This window comes from Achroia grisella, unplaced genomic scaffold, assembly GCF_030625045.1.
Source record: "Achroia grisella isolate CSIRO2021 unplaced genomic scaffold, CSIRO_AGI_Agris_v1 utg1186, whole genome shotgun sequence".
In the NCBI taxonomy this organism is placed as follows: domain Eukaryota; kingdom Metazoa; phylum Arthropoda; class Insecta; order Lepidoptera; family Pyralidae; genus Achroia; species Achroia grisella.
Window position 1 is genome coordinate 3,692,765 of NW_026712592.1, and position 21,130 is coordinate 3,713,894.

General features: G+C 33.7%; 2 protein-coding genes across 2 annotated transcripts; both read right to left on the reverse strand.

Annotated features, from left to right (window-relative positions):
- Positions 1-438: 438 nt before the first annotated feature.
- Positions 439-12,822, reverse strand: LOC131854334 (serine protease snake-like). The gene is made up of 10 exons (XM_059205445.1): positions 12,592-12,822; positions 8,885-8,934; positions 7,196-7,249; positions 6,275-6,401; positions 4,611-4,673; positions 3,920-4,002; positions 3,239-3,421; positions 2,682-2,883; positions 1,712-1,875; positions 439-633 (listed from the first exon to the last, which is right to left on the reverse strand). The coding sequence occupies exons 1-10, from the start codon at positions 12,623-12,625 to the stop codon at positions 439-441; spliced, it is 1,155 nt and encodes a 384-aa protein (XP_059061428.1). The 5' UTR covers positions 12,626-12,822.
- Positions 12,823-13,819: 997 nt separating this feature from the next.
- On the reverse strand, positions 13,820-20,894 carry LOC131854501 (serine protease snake-like). Its single transcript, XM_059205632.1, has 6 exons — positions 20,867-20,894; positions 20,306-20,391; positions 19,882-20,061; positions 18,846-19,047; positions 17,604-17,767; positions 13,820-14,014 (listed from the first exon to the last, which is right to left on the reverse strand). Exons 1-6 carry the CDS (start codon positions 20,892-20,894, stop codon positions 13,820-13,822), a joined length of 855 nt encoding a protein of 284 aa, XP_059061615.1.
- Between the last annotated feature and the right edge of the window lie 236 nt (positions 20,895-21,130).

The following is a 21,130-nucleotide window of genomic DNA, read 5'->3' on the forward strand; positions in this document are numbered from 1 at the left end:
ACGGCTTCGCTGGTTTCACACCGCCTTTTTCTTAATTCACGGTCGCGGGTTAAATTCCTCGTACAATTCAAACACTTTTACTATGATTGTTTGATTGTTTGTATTGGGCTGGGTGTTTCTATATACAAAAAAAATGGATATATAAATGGCATATTGGTTGTTTGGTACCCCTAAAATAAGCTCTAATAAATACTAACTAACCCTGGGCAATTCAAACAGTGCCATCTAGTTTCAAGCCTAGCAGAACTTGTGTTATGGCTATTAGACAACGATATAAATATTTAAACAGTTTTTTTGTAAGTGCATACATAATACATAAGCGATAAAACCGCCTCTTGTACCTTCATACTCTGTTAATTACGCTTCTTATAAATATACTACACTCTTAAACTCGTAAATAAGTAAAAATTAACAATGACACAAAAGTTTTTAATACATTTATTTGTTTGCCCATACAATATTTTCGATCCAATCCAGGAAGCTGGACACTCTAGTGTACACTCCGGGTAAGTTTGGCCAAGCGCAGCCGATACCAAAAGACGTTACTCCAATGACATAGTGTACCTTTGCTTCACCTTTATTATATGGTTCTGGTAATGGAATCCTTACTTGCAATGGTCCACCTGAGTCACCCTGTAATTTTATAGTTGTAACGTAAATAATTAGAGTTCGAACAATTTACGCAGGTTCCTCTTTTTACTCATTTTGCAGAGCTTAAAGTCTATATATAAAATAATCAACCCAATATATACACACATCGTTAAATGCAAATATCAGTCAGTATAAACGCTCGTTCACGCGCGGATCGACTTTACACAGACAGACACTTTAAAAAATTACCATATATGTAGACAAACTTTAAATGGTCATTTTTGGGAAAGAAAAGAGAACGAGAAAGTTCACGAGTGCCGCCAGCTTACGCATTCCCTTCAATCGGGCGTGCTTTAGCGCCATTTTGCAATAACTAATTACCATTGCAAAATGGCGGACTATTCCGCCATTTTGTAGAATAAAAATACAATTTTAAAAGTAAATGATATGACCCGTTAGTGTCATATAAGATGATTACCGTGATTGTGCTTATATGACACTAACAGGTCATTCGTTACAGTCGAAAGAGTGAACACAAAAACTAGTTAACTTAGAATTGCGCACGCTGGCTTTCCCGCGCGTGATGGAACATGTCCGTAAAGGCGATATTGTTAATTATTGAAATAATAGCCCTTATAATATAATATTCCTGATGAATATATGATATTATTTCACGATGAACGAATTGATTTGATTTTATACTCATTCTAACATCCTTTATTGGTGCTTCGCCAGTGTGTGCCGTTAGCACAGGCGGGTGTGCGTAGAAGATGGAATATCATCTTCATACAAATATTTCTATTGACAACGTCTCTGACTATCACATCTGACTTTAGAGTCATGAATGTAAACTTCCTATTTATCTGTACAAATCAATAAATTTGAAGTGTCTGTTTGTAATTTGAAATTAATAGCTTTTCACTAAATGTTTTTGAATATATATAGGATGTTTATATAGAATAGGAATAAACAAATTCTATCTGTCAGATTGTTCTTCTAAAACAAAAGGCAAAGCTAAATGTAAAACGGCTAGACCGATTTCGATGAGACTTTCATTCGTAGATAGCTAGTGTTTTATGGAGTCAGTTTACAGTTATTTATTTAATTTATACCCAAGTACCTGACATGCGTCAACGCCTCCTTCCAGTTTCCCAGCACAGAGCTGATGGTCCATTAATCCAACCCAATGTCTGTTATTGGATGAACTTAAGTATTGATCACAGGCGTATGAATTGACGATATAGATATCACCTGCTTGCAGTTCAACAGATGTGTTCAGATTACCTGCATTAACATTTTTTTTACATAATAACGTAACCTAACATTCCATACGTGCATTGTTTTATAAGATTAGTATACAATAAAATATATTCTTAAATATAAGATATATTGATTTGTTTTTGTTTAAATGTATAACTGATTCTGGAGATGGGCGTAAATAACTGCAAAACAGTTTTTTGCAAGTAAAATTATTGTATTTGTTTACAATCCAAATCAAATTACATAAGTTCATAAATTACGTAATTTATCCATTTGATCCAGTATTCAAATCATCTAGGAATCCATTGATATATATACATATACATTTTCCTTCAAATTGGTTTAGTTTCATTTAGGTATCAGACACAAGTACATAAGAATTATATATTTCTAGATTATTGAGTTTATCATCTGACTTGAATATCAATACTAAACTGGACAGTAGGGAAAAGCTATAATACAAAAAAAATCACGTTCATAAGCGGTTTAAATGTCTTTTTTATTTGATTTGATATTGTTTTAGGTTGTCACTACCCTCTATGCTCGGGAGCAATTTAATGCTACGTTTACATTCAGCCGCTTCCCCTGCCACTCGCGCTGCCGGAAATTTTGCCGGGCGACAACTGAGCGAGATGACTGAATGTAAACACACGCTGCCACTCGCGCTGCCAGTCCTTTCACTCGCGCACGAAAAACCAACAATCGAGGGAGCGCTGGGCAGCGCCAATGGCATGGGAAGTATCGTGTTTACACACTTCCGTGCCCACTTTCCTGCTCACTCGGGCTGAGTGTAAATTGGGTATTAAGAAACTCTCAAGAATTATACTTACCATTTATATAAACCCCCCAACCAGTGACAGTGGCTAGATTTCCAAAACTATCGTCGTTCTTACTCCACAAACAAGCCGGTTGTATGACATTACTGAATATCAGTGCTCCCGATAATTCCATTAAAGCTATATCAAAGTATTGCCTCGGAGGTTTATATTGAGGATGCGGTATGATTTTAGTGATAGATCTGTCAACGTAATCCTGTGAAAAAAAAATATTATCGATTAATTTTATTCTCATATCATTATTTAAGATCATATTAGAAAGGAATCATCAATCAATGAATAGTCACACAAATTTAAATATTTTTGACTCTGTGTGACATTTGGTATGTGACCAAATGTCACTTGTGAAATTCCCTCTTCTAAGTGTGATGTCATTTTAAATATGGAAATGAATAATTTGATACAATAAATAGCACTTTCGAATTTTGAAATACACTATTTAAAAGTATTTTCTTTTCTCTTTTATATTTGGAATATAAGATATGCTTAGCTTAGTATTAGATGTGGGAATTGTTATTATTATTAATCTCTTTCAGATCAGATTTACTTACATTAACACTTTCTAGGTTTTTAACACCGAACCTTATGATTTTAGGTACTAAGTCAGCAATTCGGGAATCTCTTGGAGATGCTTTTATACAATGACCAGCAGTTAGCACAAACTTGGGGCTTATAAGGGTGCTCCCACAATTAAATAACCATGTGTCAGTGACACTTTTCCATCCTATAGCACCCTGTAGAAGAAATTGCACATTTGAATATACTGTAGTTCTAATATATTTACGTATAGGATATGGAGGCATGATATATGGAGCGGCTGAAGGCCAACTTCCGCTTGACGGATACTTGTTCTCAGAAATGGAAGTTCATAAGAATTGCGAACGGGTATTGCAATGTAAAGTACATTGCAATACCCAACTGACCTTAAAAAATGAGGAAGTTATAATTTTTTTATGTACGTTAGAAATGATTCTAGCTGAACCGATTTTGTTTATTATTTATTTGAAAGCAGATGCTTTCATCTGGTTTTGTTTCAAAATATTTATGGTAGTTTTTAAGTTATCCCTAATAATGAATATCCCTGATTATTGAAACTGAATTTGTCATGGTCTAAACACTATAGATATATTATGTTTGCATAATTTAAAAAAATGTAAAATCAAAAAATCCATTGTGTCTTTTTACTAATTGATGACTAACAAAATTCGTATAAAATATAACCACGTAATTACCATGTGAGGGAATTCCCCAGGTAGTGTAAATCGGCCTCCAATGACATATTTCACGCCGAAATACTTAGTATTATATTCTAAACCTGTGAATTGAAAATTAGCATTTGATTAGTGTAGTGTTTCCCAAACTTTATTGTGCCATGCCCCACATTTCTAAAATTCTAAGGCTAGCTATTTTACAGAGATGACAAAGTCTCTTTTGGTAAAATGATGGAAGTGTATTCAAGAGCTTTAGGATAGTTAAATCTAATCTGTGACTGTAATTGACTGAACTTGACTACTATTGCGGATACATGATTCGATGTTGTTGGTTGCGACGATGTATATTAAAGATGATAATAAACTGACAATATGTACGTAAAAATATTGATCTTATATACTAAATGACAATAGGATTATGTGAGGTGGGGTTGTAAGAAAATTACTTAATCAAACCATCGTCATAAATTTATAGCGAATTTACTACGATTGACTAACTGACCTGACCTCATGCTCATCTCATCCTCTGGTGTCCTGCCAGCGTTAACCGTTAGCGCAGGTGGGCACAATTCTATTATCATCCATAATATTTGTTTTTATATTTGGCGTACATATGTATTTTTTTTAAAAGCAAAACATAGCTCAGAGCAAATTATTTACAATATCACGGTATGTTTCAACAGTTAATTATTAATTAAATTTACATACTTACATGTCTTTGTTCTGTTAATATCATCATAACGGTCTTTTAACTGCCAGATATACTCGTAGCATTCTGTAAAATTATCATATGAAATTATAAAAAAATAATCATAACAATAATCTCACTTTATTTGATCACTCTGTATATATTTAAGTTCAGAACTCTATTTAATATGATTATATACATGTATAATCAGAGATCATAACAGAGCGATCTACTGTATGAAGAGTCGTGACTCATTAAGAGAGAAATTCAAAGAGGCAAATATTCTAACCGTTGCTTCTCAATTTATATATTCAAATATCCTATATGTTCATAAAAATCTTGACTTATTTCCAAAAAACAGCGATATTCATAATATTAATACTAGATTTAAAGAAAAACTTGCTGTCCCCAAGTATCGTTTAGAGAAATAGGTCTTTTATGGGAATAGGTATAAAAATTTACAATAAGATACAAAAGGATATGTTGGAATTACCCTTAAATAAATTCAAAACATCTGTTAAATCATATTTACTGAGCAAAGCCTATTACTCACTAAACGATTACTTGAATGACGAGTGTGCATGGCAATAGTTGTTCATGCACTGAATTTTCATTTAATGAGATTATATTATAATAATAATTTTAAAAAAATTTTGAATTTTAGAGCTTCGTAGTTCACTTGGGTGGTCACATCTTGGTGGGGTCGGTCCCAAAGGTCATGAGTTCAATATGGCAATAAGGAAAAAACTGTATTTATCAATTTCTATTACTAAGTAGCTGTATTCGCGACTTCGTCTGCGTGGAATTTAACTTTATTTTTCTAAAATAAAAGTAGCCTGAGTTACTCCTTATTACATCAGCCACCTGTCAAAAAGAGTCCCGTCATAATTCAGAGATTAGCCGGAACAAACAGATAGACAGACAAAAATTGTAAAAAATGTTATTTTGGTGTATGTACCGTATTTATATTCATATGTATGTAGTAAAAAACTACTATTTCAATATTACAAACAGTCACTCCAATTTTATTTATATATATAGGTATAGATCAATTGTCTAGTGATGGAAACACTGACAATAAACAAAAACAATGCTAGAGACGGCGGCAGAATACTTTCTGCTACGTTAATTTCAAGTCGTCATTACATCTCACAGCATTTGATCACGACGTTGATAATTGTTAATGCTTCTGATTATCCCCTTAGGTATAATAGTCGTGAAGGTGTATATTTTTATATACATACATACATATATATAAGTAATAAAAGATGTAAAACCAGAAAGTTTCTGAATATGATCGGATGAATGGATGGACTTACTTATTACTTATGGATGGATGGATTTTGATGAAATTTACTGTAATATAGCTTATATATCAGAATAACATACAGGCTATGAATTAAAAATAAATTATGTAAAGTGGGTAAAATATAATGAGAAATATCAAGTGTGATGCAGATGAAGTTAAGGGGGCAGCTAGTCATAACTAAATACTGCCAACTTATTTATATCGTTAACCGGGTCTTAATACAAATAATTCTGCGGAAAATAAAGGCCTATATTTTATGTCAATAAAACCTCTCACGACTTTTCGGCTAGGTTGCACTAGCCGTGGCCATGAGCCGACTGGAGTAATAATAAAAATGATGTATAGTAAACACAAAATTTTAAAAATAATTAATGCTAACTTGTTACACTTATTCTGCGTCCTGGCGCAGAGAAATCTGGCTGCACAGGCTTAGGATCCAGGCATGGGTTCGGTGGTAAAGTGGTTGTTGATGGTAAAGATGGTAATTGTCTCTCAGCAATATTCAACTGTAATATAATAAAAAACATCTGTTTATAAAAATATCTTCAAAAAGACCGCGAATTAGGAAAGGCAGAATGCCCTAAAGCTAAGTGGAGCGATTATATACATAGACCTGCGGGTAATAACTGTACAAAAATACGAGAGGGCTTAGAATCGTACCTTGAGAGAGACCTTTGTTCCATAGTGGACTGCAGTGGACAGATGATGATGATAATGAATACTAACTTATGGATTTCTATTCCAGAGGACTAAGGTTTCATGAATTCGGTACCCTGTAATTTCACTGTCATATCTCCCACTTTACAAAGCCAGCATCTTCACAGTTGATAAAAAGTGAGGCAGAGATACTCACGTGGATTACTTTGTACAGACTGAAGTTATTGCAGTGATCTATGATTCATCTTTAAAAATACACACATAGAAATTAAAATTATACATTTTATTAATGTTTTTGGGGCTCATCAATTACAAAAAAAAATACTCAGGAAACCATATACTCTCAAACTAAGCGAACATTTTACAATGAAAGCTAAACAAGTACATAATAGAAATACTTAAATATTTAAATAGTTCTATATATATCTATCTATATTTACGTATTTCTATTATAATGTATAATATATATAACACTCAGAATAATAAAAACAATCATACTAATAAAGAAAAATGTTCATTCGTACAAGGAATTCTACCACGTCCATCCTAACCACGATCAGGTAAAGCGCTGTGCTAAACTGCTTGACCACCAATTTTTTTCTTTTAATATTTCTAATTAATGTAAAATAAAAAAAAAACTTACAGTAGTCGTTGTATCCAGGGAATCAATGTAGTCATAATTCCACTCCCCGTCATGCTATAAAAAATGTTTTCTCTTTAATCTTTAAACATACTTAAAAAGCGAATCTTATGATATAAACTTAGTTAGAGCATGCAGTCTGCATATCGTGATTATAATATAATAATATCCCTAAACAATTCACACAGCGCCATCTAGTCTCAAGATAGACAGAGCTTGTGTTATAAGTACTAGACAACTGATAGATATATTCATAAAACATCCAGACTAATACAAACAATCATACTTTAATATTTATATCGTGCGAGGAATTGAACCTGCGACCAACGTAAGTTTAGCGCTGTGCTTTAGCACAGCGCTAAAGCGGTTTACCGCTAGATCACCGAGGCCGTCGATTGATTTTGTATCGGCCGTTGTATCTTATTATTGTTTATATAAAGATGATATCATGTTCATGAAGGTCAAACCTATTATTATTACATGTGGTTATTAAAATATAACGATATAATAGGTATAGATTATAAATACTCACCTTTTGTGCTTTGTTTTGAAATATGTCGAAAGTACAATGTGATCAACATTTGTAAATAATATTAATAATATATTCAAGTCAATTTTTATGGAATATGTCAGTTTGTATCTCGAATATTCTAGTATTAATATATGATTGTATGTGTTATTTTAATTACCATTTTAATATATTATAATTCTTCACACTTACTTGACATTTATCATTCTACTATTTTGCTCAATTTGCATAATATATTTTTAATTATATTCTATATGTTATTCTGATGTATAAGTTATATTTCTGCAAAAGTTTCATTAAAGTCCGTTCAGTAGATTTTGCTTGAAAGAGTACCAACATCCATTCATCAATGCTCACAAATTTTCTTGTTTATAATATTAGTAAGATTCTGTTTCATCATCATTTATATATCTCTCCAACCTCACAAACTTTCGCGATTATAATATTAGTAATAGATTTTCAAGCAATAGAAAACATTACTAACATTTTCAATAACATTATTATGTTGGTGAAACCCAATGAAATATATTGTGAACTAGCTACTTGCTTGCTATAATAGATATACACCCGGGCGAAGCCGGGCTTCGCCCGGGTGTATATCTATTATATATATATACACCTTCCTCTAGAATCACTCTATCTATTAAAAAAACCGCTTTAAAATCCGTTGCGTAGTTTTAAAGAATTAAGCATACATAGGAACGGACAGACAGCGACAGCGACTTTATTTTATACGAGTATACTTTATATTATATAATGATGATTTAGACTAAAAAGGTCTATTACATTATCAATAATTTGATGATACTCATTTATATCCTTGTGGAATGTGTCAGAAGAACGAAAATAAAAGAAAAAAAAGAATTTACAAACTAAAACTTTGTAAAAATAATGTGAATATGTTGTACATACATTGTTTTATACTATGTAGTGATGACGTATCATTACAAGGAAATATTACTGAGATTGAATGTTCTTTACATTGCTATTATACTGTTAGGTAGTGTCACGATCTACCATGAACACAAACGCGATCTCTAGTCATTCAATTTCGAAAATTCCAATAAAGTAGTTTACTGTTTCTTACATACATTTTCAAGCAATCCAAATATTATTTGAGAATGATTAATGAAAGTTAGCTTAAAAAATTAATGTGAACTCACCCTTTTCAACCTTGAAAGTTTTGTTCCTTGCGTAACATGTATGACTGCAACTGAAAATTTTACATTTAAGTAAAAAAAGTAGTTTTATAGATATAATGATGATAGCTGATGTAGTTGACAGTTGAGATATGATTACATATTGTAATTGATGATATCGTGATAAACTATTTATGGTTGATTGATGTTTTTTTAAAAGTTTTTATTAATAACAAACAAAAAACCTTAAGTGCAATGACTCGAGTTTTTATTGTTTTGTGATTAACTAGCTACTCGCCCCGGCCACACGCGGGTGTATATATTATATATATAAGCCTTTCTATAGAATCACTCTATCTATTAAAAAAACCGCTTCAAAATCCGTTGCGTAGTTTTAAAGATTTAAGCATACATAGAGACAGACAGTAACAGCGACTTTATTCTGTACTATGTAATGAGTACTTAACTATCAGCTATATAGATAATTTTTTTTAATGCAATAAATAGTATACTATATTAATAATCGTATTAAAAAATCAGTAATAAACTAATTAAAAATATATATGTTAATATTGCTCATATCTCATTATAATGAGATCTTAAACATGATCCATAATGCATCATGTACAGAAACGAACCTATAAGAGTCTGTTGTCATGATTTTTCCTAGGACGAACTTTAAATTCCTTAAAAACATTATAATATTTAAGGCGCAGTGTGCAAATTGATCCAACTTCATTATCATTACATAGTACTAGTATAAAACAAAGTTACTGTCGCTGTCTGTCCGTTCCATGTATGCTTAAATCTTTAAAACTACGCAACGGATTTTGAAGCGGTTTTTTTTTCATAGATAGAGTGATTCAAGAAGAAGTTTTATTGTATAATACATATACACCCGGGCACTCGCCCGGGTGTATATGTATATAATAGTTATTACTTTCCTTAAAATGTTTTTTATAATAAAGATTGTCAGGTAGTGTATAATAATAATATTAATACTATTCAATTAGAAACCTGTTTTATGTTGAAATGCTATATTATCCGCTATATTGTCGTAAGACGTATAACAGAACAATGATAATACCGTAACATTACTATATGATCATAATTGTGTAATGAAATATTTAATTAGTTGATTTTTATTAATGTAATTAGTAAAGCAAAGAAGCTAATGGCCCACCTCATGGTATGCGGTAACAGTTACATATGTATATATATACCTACATATATATCACGATGGACATCACTATACCATACTATTTTTGTAACGAATAAATATTATTAAAACGTATATAAATATAATAGTAATAATAATGACCTCGGTGGTCTAGCAGTTTAGCAAACCGCCTAACTTCCGATGGTCGCGGGTTCGATTCCTTGCACAAACATTTGTATTCATGTGTATGAATGTTTGTATGGGTCTGGGTGTTTCCTATGTACAATATATATGTAATGCGTCTATAAATTACGTGAGATGTTTAAGAGGAGGGGTCGAGTAAAATCTCAATTAATCTTACGTTGGAGAGGGGGGGGGGGGAGTCCCGGATAATATCAAGCAATTTTTTTTGTGATTGAAACAAAAAAAACTATTTTGGTCATTTTAATACGGATTGTACATGCTTAAGATTTAATCTCGTAATACGATTAAGATAAATAAAAGCAAGAAATATTTTTTTTTATTTTTATAATCAATGCGTTTACATAAGAAACCCACATTTCGAAAAATCTCACGTGAGATTGGGAGATGGGGGAGGGGGTTGAATAAAATCTCACGATATCTCACCAGGGGGGAGGACGGACACAAAATTTAAAAAAACACCTCACGTAATTTATGGATGTATGTATGTATGTACGAAAAAGAAAATATGTATTTGTATAGTGATACAAATTAATAAGTAACTTGGGTCTAGATGGCGCTGTGTGAATTGTCTTGATATTATTATTATTTTTAATAGACCAATACGAATCAAGCGATATTGATTTTATTTGAACTAAATCCTAATATATACCCATTTATATATGAATATCAGGTTATATGATGCTGTGATAACTATTAGCGATATATATTATACATAGAAAACATCCAGACCGATACAAACAATCATACTCATGAATACAAATGGTCGTGCCGTGCGAGGAATCGAACCCGCGACCATCGGTCATAAAGCGGTGTGCTAGACCGCTAGACCGCTGAGGTCGTCGTTTAATATAAAATATTATAACTTGTTAAAAATGCCGTTGTTATGTTAAAATGCGAGAATAAAAGAGAGACAAGATCCAGGTATCGTAAAATCCAGTTGAAATCATAGAAACTGGTTTTAAGGTATGATCATTTTTTAATGTACTATTATATATCACTTGTTACACTTAAGTAGTAGCCACGTGACGTGACTCATTTATGAATTGTAGTAATAATTTTAATTATATTGATTGCTCATAAATGTCGTATTTATAGTGAGTACTGTCAGCTATTGTTGATCAACACGAATTAAATTAGAATGCCTACCTCAAATAGATTTGTGTAGCTACTATATAAAATAATGATTAGTCGGAAACTCGACTTATTATTGTTTCCACATAAACATTTTAACTCTCATTTCATTCCATTAGGGAAGAATTTAGGATGATCTGATACATTCTTTAATTGAAATCGTAAAATATATTGTACCTACCGGGAATTCAAGATAACGGAGATAAAATATTATCAAATAAATAACAGTCAGGGGCATTGTTATCAAATACTGTATATTATTTGAAAACTTTCTAATTGTTATACATACAATGCGAAAATTATAATTGAAAAAAAAAATGGTGTTAAACAAAACGCATTACTGTAGCAGCAAAATTAGATAATATAAACAGCGCAGTGATACACAATGATCAAAAAAAGAATTATGAAAATAGGTTGAGATTTAGATGTCCTAATATACCAAAATACAGTTGAATATAGAATCCCTTTTTATGTCAAACTAGCTGTTCCCGCAACGTCGTCCGCGTGGAATTAAATTTTATTTTTCTAAAATAAAAGTAGCCTAAGTTACTTCTTATTACATCAGCTACTTTCCAAAAAAAGTTCAGTTCAGTGATTAGCCGGAACAAACAGACAGACAGACAAAAATGTGAAAAATATTATTTTGGTGTATGTAACATATTTATATTCATATGCATGTAGTAAAAAACGGTTATTTCAATATTGCAAACAGACACTCCAATTTTATTTATATGTATAGATAAGTTAACGATAAGTGGCATCCGTCGCCTATATACATGAACAGCATCAGTCTATAATAATAATAGCCTTTATTATCAACCTTTCTTACATAATATTTATCATAAGTGAAGCGGATGTATCAAATGTGTCTGATGAGTGAGGAGTGCTGAGGGTTTTAATGAGGAAAATACGGAGATAAAATAAAATGCGACTAGTATGACACCGATATATAATATAATAGAAAGGTAACAAAAATAATATGTCAAAGAATATTATCATAAAATTTAAAAATGGTATAAAAACCTATCAAGGAGTTCGCTACAATAAGCTTACTTGACACCGGTGACATGTAAATCTCGTGAGACCCTCTCTGTGCAGTCATTCCAGACTTTGATGTCATGCCTCTGTACCTTATAATTACACTGCCAAATCTCACCCTCCAATCAAAATACAAAGCACCTCCTTTTTGGGAATATTTCTAAAGTATTGCGAGAAATAATATAAAAAATATATTTACCCATGAAATATAACTTAGCAATTAATATCAGCATGTTGATTGTTAGAATTGTTAGAATGCGTTTTAGACTAACACGTATAATGTTTTTGGTAAATTAACGTTGAATAAATATGTGCGTCTTACACAACAACTTAAACTTGAATGACAAGATTGTACGTTAAAATTAAACAGGAAAAATGTCAAGAATAAGGTTCAACAATAGTTTCGAGTGCCTGGCAGATGGTTGCTTGCATGTGAATGTGGTGAGCAATTAGTAGATTTACTGTGGGTTTAATAAACTTTTAGTCTGTTATTCAAAGATGTTAAAAAATCTAGTACATTTATTTTAAGTATTCAACTTACATTATTCTCTCGAGCTATATATTCTTTATTTGAAGCAAAGTGATGATACTTAAAATAAAGTATCACTATTTGAAGAATTACGGCAATTAAATTATTTGAAATCATAAATAAATAAACCTGAACAATTAACACTGCATCGTCTAGTGCCACGGTAAGCAAAGCTTTTGTTACGGGCACTAAAAAACTGATATGAATACTTAGATATTTTTTTTGTAAATACTTAGAAAATACCCAGACCAATACAAACAGTCATGTATATGTATATGAATACATGGTATGCATCGTGCGAGGAATCGAACTCGCGACCATCAGAAGTAAAGCGCTGTGCTAAACTGCTAGACTACCGACGCCGTCGTAAATAATAATATATTCAAAGCTAGTTATTATTATTTTTTAACATGGCTAGCTAGTTGTTATTACGTAGCCTACCTGTTTAATCAACTTGGACTTGCTGATCTTATTGATTCAAAGTAATAAACGGCACATAAAATGTTGTGTATTTTTTATATTATCAGTAAGCAAAAAGTATCAACCTAACTTTGAGGGCCTCGGTGGTCTAACGGTCTAGCACACCGCTTTACTTCCGATGGCCGCGGGTTAGATTCCTCGCACGGTGGAAACATTTGTATTAATGTGTATGGTTGTTTGTATTAGTCTGAGTGTTCTGAAAATTATGTACATTTATAAAAAAATAATAGTTTATATCACGTAATTTATAGCCTAGATGTTATTCTAATGTATAAGCTAAATTACTGTAAAGTTTCAACAAAATCAATTTAGTACTTTTTCTTTGAAAGAGTAACAAATATCTGTCTATACTCACAACCTTTCGTGTTTATAATATTAATAAGATGCATGAATGAAACCAAAGTTTTAAAGAAGACGTTTATTCATTTGCCCATACAATATTTTCGATCCAATCCAGGAAGCTGGACACCCTAGTGTACACTCCGGGTAAGTTCGGTAGAGCGCAGCCGATGCCAAAGGACGTGATTCCAATGACGTAGTGCACCTGCGCTTCGCGTTTATCGTATGGAGCTGGTATTGGGATCCTCACCTGCAATGGACCTCCCGAGTCACCCTGTAATATATACATATATATTAAAATCATAGAGGAGCGAAGAGCGAGCGAGCTGTGTCTGTTGTAATATATAAAAAAACAATACGTATAGGTGATACTAGTGTTACCTACTTATGCTAATGAGGTTAAATTATTCATTAATTAGAATGACATAAATAGAATCTTACACATAAAATTCTCGTGTCACAATGTTACTTACATAATCCACATAAACGGCTTGACCAGTTTTTTTGAAATTTTACTATTACTATCTATTTTTCATACCCCTATGTGATAACGGTTGTCCACTGGACAATATATGGACAATGTCCACCCCTAATAACCGTTTTTTTTTCGCTGAATTTTTTATAATTTCACATAAAAATACAACCCTAAACTTTCGCCCTTCTATCATCAACCCCAATTTTTTAATAGCAGTTACCATACTCCTAATATATAGACCGATTTTTTTTAATTTTAAATGCGTACTCATAAGGTCTGAGAATCGGTTAACTATCTATTTTTCGTATTTCTAAGTGATAAAGGTCCACCCCTAACTGTTTTTTCTTCGCTCATTTTTTTATGATGTGGCATAAAAGTACATTGACAACCCTGAACTTTCACTCTTCTATCATCAAAGTATATTTTTTAATGCTGGTTTTATTTATATGGCAAAACAACGTTTGCGGGGACAGCTAATAATATACATATAAAAATTTACACACTTGTATGCAAGCAGAATATACTGGACAATATATTAATATTGTATATACCTAAAAGCACTGTATTCTACAAATAAAAGTGCTTGATTTGATTTGAAAAAAGGTTTTATACATTTTGTCTATCTTTTTTTTTTATACTACTATGGTGGCAATCAAGCGTACGGCCCATCTGATGGTAAATGGTTACCGTAGCCTATGAACGCCTGAAACACCAGGGATATCACTTGCGCGTTGCCGACCCTTAAGAAACCTTAATATACCCTTCTTGAAAAATCCCATGCTGTAGTCTCGTGGGAAAACCTCGGCAGGAAGTTCATTCCACAATCTAAGTGTACGCGGGAGGAAACTCCTCTGAAACCGCACTGTTCGGGACCACTTAGGTTCCAGTGTGTGGGGATGAATTCCATGTCGATGGCGAGCGGTGCGGTGGTAAAAGGTGGCTGTCGGCATCATGTCGAACAATTCCTCAGAACACAGTCCATTGTACAATCGGTAGAACACACAAAGCGAGGCGAAGTCTCGCCTCAAGCTGAGTGGTTCGATACCGCCAGAGAGATTGAGATCATCGACAATTCTCATAGCACGTCATTGAATCGAGTCAAAAGAACCGAGCTGGTACCAGATGCTCCCGCCCAAAGATGAGAGCAGTACTTCATGTGTGGCCGAACCTGTGACTTATATAAGAGAAGTCTCTGGTCCGCAGTGAAGTACCGCCTCGCTCTATTGAGCACACCGAGTTTCTTGGACGCCAGCTTTACCTTTTCTTTCAGGTGACTGCGGAACTCAACAGTACTAGAGATGTCGACACCGAGAATCCCAATACTCTTAGAGATGGTAACGGACGTGTTCTGGAATTGAGGAGCCACAGCAAAAGGGGTTTTCTTAGCGGTGAACGCGTAGGCTTGTGTCTTAGTAGGATTGAATTGAACTAAGTTCAGTCGCCCCCAATCGGAGACTCTGGTAAGAGTACTCTCGATTTCAGACACAAGCTGTTCGCGTTTTGCCTCCACAATGGAAAGAGGGATATTAGCACGGCCCGTGTAATATGCGTCCCCGGTACTGTCATCCGCATAGCAATGAAGGTTAACTGTGGTTAACAGACAATTGATATGCAGCAAAAACAGTGTTGGAGAGAGAACAGAGCCTTGCGGGACGCCAGCGTTAATGTCCATGCTATCGGAGCAATCACCGTCTACCACGGTTTTGATGCATCTGCCAGACAAAAAACTAGCGACCCATTTGCATAATCCCTCTGGTATTCCGTACGAGGGCAATTTCGATAGAAGACCTTGATGCCAAACCCGATCGAATGCCTTCGCTATGTCAAGGCCGACTGCCAACGCCTCACCTTTACTCTCTATGGCAAGAGCCCAGCGGTGTGTGATACGCTAAAAGATCACCAGTTGAGCGATTATGGCGAAAACCATATTGACGATCGCTCAATAGATCGTGATCTTCTAGGTATCCAAGGAGCTGTGTATTAATTACACGCTCCATCATCTTGGAGAGTAGAGATGCAATAGCGATAGGCCTGTAGTTCGATGGGTTTGATCTGTCGCCCTTTTTTGGCACAGGGTGCACAAGGGTGATCTTCCATGATTGCGGAAATTGCCCAGAGGAGTATGAAAACGCGAAGAGGCGCGTGAGTACGGGACACAACTGAGGAGCACACTTCGAAGATTTACGTCGTTATTTAGGTATAATGAACTATTATTGTTACTAAAGTGGATAACGTCTTAAATTTTACAGTTAACTTTTATAAATTTTTAGTTTGTTTGTAATATATATATATATATATATATTTTCTCTCAAGGGGGGAATATCTATGGGACACAGTCACCTAGATACATCAAAATAATAATTACATTTAATAATGTCTAGTAAGACAAATTCAATATTGTCTACTAGGCACTGCTGTATCTAAACTGTGTCACCCCACCTTACATTTTCCTATTTTTATTTAGTATATAAGATCATTATTTCTATGTACATATTGTCAGTTTATCATCATCTGTAATATACATCGTCTCGACCAACAACATCTTATTATTCACCCGCAACATTTAACACCAATGCCGGTATGCCGTCTGGCCCATTCGACTTGATGACACCAAGAGACAGTAACTCTCGCCGGACTCTCCGTTATGTTACGGATATTTCCGGCATAGAGCTACCACACCATGGGATGATAGTAGGTATGGTGTCCCTAGCGTCTAGAGTCGAATTTGAGGCAAAAAGAGCGCACAACAAATCGGCCTTCTCTTTTGCACTAAGTACCAAGTTATCATCCGGCTTCCGCAGTGCTGGTAAGGACGACTGACAAAAGTTACCTTCGGCAGCTTTGGCAAGCGACCAAAAGGCACGACTTCCAGAAGGATGTCGTGCTAGTCGCTCTCCAATTTTGCTGACGAAGTCGAATTTGGCTCTAGCAATTGCCCTCTTACTAAACCTAGATGCAGCATTTAAATTCCGCCTCGCATCAGATACGCCAATATCATTGTTAGAACGAGCCGTGGTCCAAGCCTGAAAAGCAGTTTGTTTAGCCTGTCTGGCTTGTCTGCAAGAACTATTAACCACTATCTGGGTAACTGTGCGATTGTGTACATTAATTACATGAAATTATTTAATTTAATGATTATAACAGCCTTCCATTAAATGCATTTAATATTTGTTTTATTATTCCTTAAACAAATGCCATGCCTAGGTATATATAGTTTTTGGATATTAATCCCAGACAATATTTCTCTTTTATCCTTACAAAGTAATGGGTAAAAGCTATGTTATATTATAAATATATAAATTTAATTTAATAGTTGTACAACTATTAAACTAAATTTAAAAACAACAGTAATGAAAACTGTTGGAAGTTAACAAACGGTAAATTGTACCTGACAGGCGTCAATGCCACCCTCCAGCTTCCCTGCGCAGAGCTGATTGTCCATAATTCCAACCCAAAGTCTGTTGGATGAGGTTCTTAACAGCTGGTTGCAATTACTGGAGTCTATTATGTTTATGTCACCAGCCTGTAGTTCAAGCGATGTGTCGAGATTACCTGATGTAATAGAACAAAATGTAAAAAGATAACTCCATCCCCCTTCTGATTGAGTTACTAAATGTGAGCACCATTTTATGACTAAACGGCTGATCGTGATGAAATTTAACTTGAAGATAAAATATATGACGAAGACGAAAGATAGTCTACTATCTTTCGTCTTAATGAATAGTAGACAAATTTGTATTCACATATTTCAACTAAAAAACAATGCTACAACAATTATTTAAAAGAGTAATGTGCAAGTTGCAAGTTTGTTGCTCTTCTTATTGTGATGAGACAGCTTTTCGAATGAGTGGTACATTAATGAAAATAACCATAGCTATTCAAAACTTCTTAAATCTGGAATGAAGAAACTTGTATTTTATTATATTCTTCGTTTACTAGTACCAGACTGTAAAAAGTGGTCTACATGATGCCAGTTCAATATATTTCAACTGCGAAGTAATATTGTAAGTGTATTTCGGTTGTAGAATGCAGGTTACCCAAATAAATTATAGGACAAGAGGCGCATGAGTAATGTTACAGGTGTCACATGATAACCTGATTTTTGTAGTGCTGTACATATATAGACGATGGTTACTGCTTACGACCAGTTGCGCCGTAAAGTTGTTTTGCAGATTTGTAATATACAAAAAAATTAACATATATAAGGAAAAAAAATACCGCTAGCTTTGTTATGAATATTTACATTTGTAAGATGTAAATAGAATATAGATTAACTGGAAGAGATAGATGCAATAAAAGAATAATTAATAAATAATAATAATAGTCACTATGTTCCGTATTTATAAGATCCCGACATTTCGATGGTATTACCATCGTCAAAATCGTAAATACCAAAACTGCATCGCGGTAGACTTTGTAAACAGTCACCTGCGTGGATATCTCGATCTCACCTATTATGGCCGCCTAGCCTCTCTGATTACATCTACGAGTACATCTATCCAATAGAGACTACAATAGATTCGCCCCCAGCTACGTCATTATTAAATAGACCCAGCAAAACGAGGGTCTGTTAAGTATATCGTTCATCACAACACTTAAAAAAAAAAAAATTGAATCAAAATATTTTTACCTTTTTCATAAAGGCCCCATCCTGTTACTGTAGCTTGATTACCAAAACTGTCGTCATCTTTGGGCCATAGACATGCTGGTTGTGACACCTTAGAGAAATCTACTTTAAAATCAACTTCCATTAACGCTATATCAAAATATTGTCTCGGAGGTTTATACTCAGGGTGCGGTATGATTCTAGCGATATTTCTGTCAATGTTATACTGAAAAAAATAATGGGCGGACTACGATAAGCTATATCATAATTAGTATAATTACCGAAGTGGAGTCTCACCATTTTTGCCGCCAACCAGCTTGTTTGTAATCTGTGTTTCGGTAAAAGATCGTCATTGTGGTCGGAGATGAAATTATTTATAGACTCCGAGTACGTAGATTGCAGTAAATTATTATCATTAAATACTAAAATTACTGTGTACAGGTAAGAAGAATGTATCGATATACAATGAAGTGGCGGGTAGAAGAAGTAGGTGAGACAAAGTATAACTTTATGACAATGAAATAAATGTAAGGGTCGAGAATGTAATACTCTATTCGTAAAATAAAATATATTAGTTCAGATGTAATTATAACTTAACAAACTGGTAGCAGTAAATAAGATTTACAATTATACACTAATTGTATTGTTATATAAATTATAATACTAGTAATAATAAAAAAAAATTACAAAAAGAAACGAATTAATAAAAAATCTGTATGTGATTAATTTATATGCCGTCGAAGTGGGAGCGAGAGATATATCAGAGAAATATCTCTAAAAGATCTTGGCTTGTCTTGAATTGCAGAGCGTTCTATATATATACTAGAACGTGTATGTAAAGCTGGGCTAGGAGACTCTTACCAGATTTGGCAGCGCAGAGAGAGAGAAACACGAGCGGTGAATGTACGCCAAAAATGTGGCTCTTAAACCTACACCCAGGTCACAAGTCCTAAGAATTGCTCGGAGTTTCCCTCTCTGCCACACCATCGGCCGCCATCCATAATCCGTGAATCCATGAAATGTTAAGAACTTCGTTTCATAACATATATTACTTACTTACACTTGAGTTGAGGTTCGTAGACCCAAATCTTATCATTTTAGGAGTTAGGTCAGCAATTCTGGAATCTCTGGGAGATGCTTTAATACAATGTCCAGCAGTTAGAACAAACTTGTGGCTAATTAGTGTGCTCCCACAATTAAATAACCATGTGCCAGTAACACTTTTCCAGCCTATAGCGCCCTGTGGAATAAAAATCATTACCTTTAATTACAATACTGGGTGTACGGAGTTCCTAGTCGAATTGGATGGTAGGGAAAGTGGTAAAACAATAGTTCATTACATTCTTGTACATTACATTCTTGTACATAATTTGCGTATCCGTATGCGTTTCTATTTAAAGAAAATCTATCCATGCATCATAGTCGCATATAACAAAGTACACGTTCGGTAATCTTAATAAATTAGTAGAAACCTCAATAATTACCATGTGAGGAAATTCTCCGGGTTTTGTATTGTAACCTCCATAGACAAAGGGGCGGCCCCAACCATGCTTAATTCGAAACTCATCACCTGTAATTAAATTTATTATTCAAATATTTATTTCCCACTTCATACCCGTGTATACGTGAGTATATCTGTTGATGGTGATCAAACTACAACAATAAATCTTACTAATATTTCAAACGCCAAAATGTAATAAAATCTTAAATATGAAAATTGACGGAAATATAGCTTATATTTCAGAATAACACATAGGCTATAAATTTCATTTAAAGACTCTTACCAGAATTAAATTAAATTAAATTAAAATTTAAAGTTAAAAATGAGGTAAGGTGAGTTATAAGTATATATTTAGTGTATAGTGAGGGAGTCAGAAGAAAGGTGTTCTCAGTATACTTATCCCAGGATGACAAGGAATGCCTATGATCGCATACGTACATCTTTTATTTTGATCCTCTTTGTGCACTCGATCTTTTAACTGCCAGATATATTCGTAACATTCTGTGAAATTAAAAAAAAGCATTGAGAGCACAGATCAGCTTACTTCTCTGTGCTGTGGTTGAAATCGTCATTGTTTAGCGGTAACTGCTCCGATACGTCGATAGTTCGTGAGTTCATACTGGCTGACTTATATAGTTTCATATTTAAAGAAATATTATAATAAAATTTACTCCCTATTTTTAATATTCTTATCGATTTGAAATTGAATTTGAATCTCTTAATAGAACTGTGACTGAGGAGATATTTTTTTTTTTTTCTAAATTCGAAATTTAAGTGGCCACAAAATTATATTGCAATAATTAAATCA